Genomic DNA, 4,412 nt, shown 5'->3' with positions numbered 1-4,412 from the left:
GAATGTACAGATAAAGAATGAGCTCTTGCATGCCTCAACTACCTATAAAAGAGCCAACCTATAGTTTTAAGAAGTGAAAAGATGGTCATAATCATCCACACTCCAGCTGCAACATGACAACTGAGTGAGTTATTCCACCGTACCTTGTCCTGATGAACTGAGACTAACTCTGATGATAGACACTAGTCATAGGACTCAGCTGAATGCACTTCTGTCTTCATGGCAATGGAAGGGCAAGCGCCCTGGCTCCTGAAAGCAAAATTTAGAAAAACGGGAATTGCCAATGGGTGAGAATATTCCTATGATAAAATGCTATAAAAGCCAAAACAGCAACCAAAGAGCTTACAGAAGAGATAAATAGAGTATACTGAAACAAAAGGACAGCTCAAAGTGGCTCCTACAGCTAGAATGGCTGGATAAAAGAGAAGATTGTTCAGCCTGTCTTTCCTCCAAAAATCCGCCATTTTACCACCACTTTGGGTGCGCGTTAATTAGAATCGCTTAAGTGCAAAAGGTCCATTGAACTTTGCAATTATTAATCAAAGGTCAACCGTGTCCTACCTCCTCTGATCATAGATAATAGAGTAAAGGAAAGGGATTGGAAACGGAAGCGTGGGCGTAGCCCACGCTTCACGTTCATAATAGAATATCTATGAATCTATGATGGAAGCTAGAAAGGGCCAGACACCACACATGCCACAGGAGTCTATCTCGGCTCAAGATGATGAACACCTTAATGATAGATCAAGATTTACTCCGTCTCTGTGTAAAATTAGCATAGCAATAGGAATATTGGCTGTACTCATTGCTTTATTGGTTGGCATGATCATAGATATCAGAGGAGGTGGTGACCGTGACATACCTATATCTGTTACTGAGCTTGTTAAGAATAACACTCTCTTACAAGCAAAGTTTAACAAGGTAAGTATGGCTCTCGAGAAACAAAGCAAGCAATTTGAGCAACTGAAGATTGACACTGATATTGCTCTCGAGAAGCAACGCAAGCAAATTGACCAACTAACTCTCCAATTGAACAATGCAACTGATCGTATTTCAAGTGTAGCTACTGAACTGCAAAACCAAACTACACGGGTATCATCATTACAGCCAATACTCTCTTGTGAAGACATAAAGAGATTACACCCCAAAAATCAAACTGGTTACTATTATGTCAATTACAAAACTATGTACTGTAACATGGACCAGCTCTGTGGTTTAGGAGGAGGATGGACAAGAGTAGCATATCTGGATATGTCTGATGCTACACAGAGCTGTCCCACTGGGTTTAGGCAGTACACTATAGGAGGGAAGAGATCTTGTGGAAGACCAGAGTCTGATGGTGGTAGCTGTACACCAGCGGCCAAGTTCCTTACTAATGGTATCAGTTATTCACAGATTTGTGGTAGAGTGGAGGGATATTCAAAAGCTATTCCTGATGCTCTTAGTAATGATAACCCTCAACGCAACAATATTGATTCTTCTTATGTTGATGGTGTGAGTGTTACACGTGGATCCCCTCGTCAACATGTCTGGACTTTTGCTGCATCATCAGCAACATCCAATTATGCTGATGGACAATACAGTTGTCCATGTACTCCTGGTAGCACACAACAAGTTCCTTCATTTATTGGAAACAATTATTATTGTGAAGGAGGAGGTGCTGATCCACTCTGGGATGGTCAGGACTGTTTACCCAAAGAAAAAGCAACCTGCTGTTCATCACCATACTTACCATGGTTCTACAGGAAATTTGACACAGCCACTACTGATTATATTGAGCTGAGGGTGTGCTGTGACGAGGCCATTCATGATGAAGATGTTCCTGTTAGTTTATATGAAATTTATATAAAATGACAATAGACATTTTTGCTAAATTTTAAATTAATAGTATACAAATTATGCTCTAGTTTTTGGAGCCTTTTAGACAAAAATAATCATAAATTAAGATGTGGAAGGAATTTCAATGGATCAGTACCAAATATCAAAGGGATCACTTTTAAATTAAAAAAAAAATTAATATCACTAGCAATAACAAAGTATTGTTAATAATTTATCTCCCAAGGTAAAAAAAAAAAATAATAATAATAACTAAATTATGGCCAGCATTGAATGTGAATGCGTGTTAGTATGGCAGTCTGAGTGAGTGTCAGGAGGGATGAGGGGGGAGAGTAGGTGGCTTTGTTTTTGGTTTGTGTGATTGTGATGATACCTGCTTCTTTAGTGACAAGTTCATGAGTTCTTTGACTCTGTAATACCGTATAGCGAGTTTTTTCGAGGATAATAAATTTCGCAAATGATCCGTATCCGGAAGTTTGCGGAATTAATTTTTGCGAATTTCCACTAATCTGCCATCTTATACCGTATTAAATTGATTTTCAAGGAATTTAATTTCATGAATCATGAAAAAATCTGCGAAATTTGTTATCCTCGAAAATTTCCCACTATATGGTATGAGAAAAAAAGACATAAATGTCAGGCCTTGGTTCAAGTTAAAATGATATTACTTGTAATTCAGTTTTCTCTCTTTGGAGAGTTTGAATTCTGTTTTTCTTCATTCTGCTCTCTATCTTTCTCAGAGTTCTCAGCTCTCAGTGTACAAATCTATAAAATATAAGTGACTGAACAATTAAAAAATAATTTTGGTACTTAACACATTAATATTGGCTCCTTATGTATATGCATATTATACGAATTTGTTGTAATTAATATTAATATTTAATATTTTGTATTGTACTTGTTTGTCTTTTTCAAGAAGTTGCTGGTCCTTCAGTTTTATTGGCCTCGCCCAGCTTTGCGTAGGCGAGGACTAGTCTGTTTCTGTAGTGCTACAATCTCATACTGCGCTTTCTCCAGTTGCTGCATGATCTCATTATTAAAAGGATCAACAACCTCTACCCTATTATCAGAGTCAGATTATTGTTGCTTACAACCAGTAATAATGAGATTTGGGTCTGAAACACCCTCCCCAATTACTTTCATTGTAATTGAAGTACATGTACTTAATGAAAGTTTTTGCCACTAGTGAGTCACGCTCTTTTTGCTTACTTTCGATGCTCATCTTCACTTCTCTCTATCTCTTGGCTCTTGCTTCTTATTGCTAATACCACTATGAATAAAAACAGAATCCATGCACATAATACATTATTATTATTAGACTATTAAATTTTATTCACGTACCTAGAGTTTCTTTCCATCAACCTACACATAATTTATCATAAACGGCTCACTTTCTTTTTTTATTCATCTAATTTGGGCATCATTTACGGTTTTTCCTCCATGGGCGTGGTCTAATCTATGATGGAAGCTCGTAGGGGCCAGACACATGAGACACAAGAGTCTATCTCGGCTCAAGATGATAAACACCTTGATAGATCAAGATGTCCGTCTCTGTGTAAAATTAGCATAGCAATAGGAATATTGGCTGTACTCATTGCTTTATTGGTTGGCATAATCAGAGGAGGTGGTGACAGTGTCTGTGGTGACATGATACATCCTATATCGGTTGAACTTGTTAAGAATAACACTCTTTTACAAGCAAAAGTTAATGAGATAAGTATGGGTCTCGAGAAACAAAGCAAGCAAGTTGGACAGCTGAAGATGGCTCTCGAGAAACAAAGCAAGCAAATTGACCAACTAACTCTCCAATTGAACAATGCAACTGATCATGTTTCAAGTGTAGCTACTGAACTGCAAAACCAAACTACACGGTTATCATCATTACAGCCAATACTCTCTTGTGAAGACATAAAGAGATTACACCCCAACAATCAAACTGGTTACTATTACGTCAATTACAAAACTATGTACTGTAACATGGACCAGCTCTGTGGTTTAGGAGGAGGATGGACAAGAGTAGCATATCTGGATATGTCTGATGCTACACAGAGCTGTCCCACTGGGTTTAGGCAGTACACTATAGGAGGGAAGAGATCTTGTGGAAGACCAGAGTCTGATGGTGGTAGCTGTACACCAGCGGCCAAGTTCCTTACTAATGGTATCAGTTATTCACAGATTTGTGGTAGAGTGGAGGGATATTCAAAAGCTACTCCTGATGCTCTTAGTAATGACAACCCTCAACGCAACAATATCGATTCTTCTTATGTTGATGGTGTGAGTGTTACACGTGGATCCCCTCGTCAACATGTCTGGACTTTTGCTGCATCATCAGCAACATCCATTTATGCTAATGGACAAAACAATTGTCCATGTACTATTGGTAGCATACAACAAGTTCCTTCATTTATTGGAAACAATTATTATTGTGAAGGAGGAAGTGCCGATCCACTCTGGGATGGTCAGGGCTGTATAGCCGATGAACAAGCAACCTGCTGTTCATCACCATACTTACCATGGTTCTACAGGAAATTTGACACAGCCACTACTGATTATATTGAGCTGAGGGTGTGCTGTGA

At 38.5% G+C, this 4,412-nt stretch overlaps 2 protein-coding genes and 1 long non-coding RNA gene across 3 annotated transcripts in view; 1 reads left to right on the top strand and 2 right to left on the bottom strand.

Moving 5' to 3' along the window:
- Nucleotides 1-1,945, top strand: part of LOC109581607 (uncharacterized) — an 11,167-nt gene extending 9,222 nt beyond the window's left edge. Inside the window, exon 2 of the mRNA XM_019995868.1 lies at nucleotides 1,746-1,945. Coding sequence (XP_019851427.1) covers nucleotides 1,746-1,854 — 109 coding nt within the window. The 3' untranslated portion in view covers nucleotides 1,855-1,945. The remainder of the gene's footprint in view (nucleotides 1-1,745) is intronic.
- On the bottom strand, nucleotides 7-364 carry LOC109581611 (uncharacterized). Its single transcript, XR_002184697.1, has 3 exons — nucleotides 347-364; nucleotides 144-299; nucleotides 7-58 (listed from the first exon to the last, which is right to left on the bottom strand). It is a non-coding gene; the product is annotated as an uncharacterized LOC109581611 (long non-coding RNA).
- A 619-nt stretch (nucleotides 1,946-2,564) lies between the features above and the next one.
- LOC100641083 (protein FAM76B-like) overlaps nucleotides 2,565-4,412 on the bottom strand; it is an 11,924-nt gene continuing 10,076 nt past the window's right edge. Inside the window, exons 8-9 of the mRNA XM_019995871.1 lie at nucleotides 2,735-2,896; nucleotides 2,565-2,601 (exon numbers count right to left, since the gene is read on the bottom strand). Of these exons, the coding sequence (XP_019851430.1) occupies nucleotides 2,773-2,896 (124 nt within the window). The 3' untranslated portion in view covers nucleotides 2,565-2,601; nucleotides 2,735-2,772. The remainder of the gene's footprint in view (nucleotides 2,602-2,734; nucleotides 2,897-4,412) is intronic.

Source organism: Amphimedon queenslandica, unplaced genomic scaffold, assembly GCF_000090795.2.
Source record: "Amphimedon queenslandica unplaced genomic scaffold, v1.1 AMPQUscaffold_13429, whole genome shotgun sequence".
In the NCBI taxonomy this organism is placed as follows: Eukaryota; Metazoa; Porifera; class Demospongiae; order Haplosclerida; family Niphatidae; genus Amphimedon; species Amphimedon queenslandica.
The sequence above is the reverse complement of the archived record's forward strand: the minus strand, read 5'-3'. Positions and strand labels throughout refer to the sequence as shown.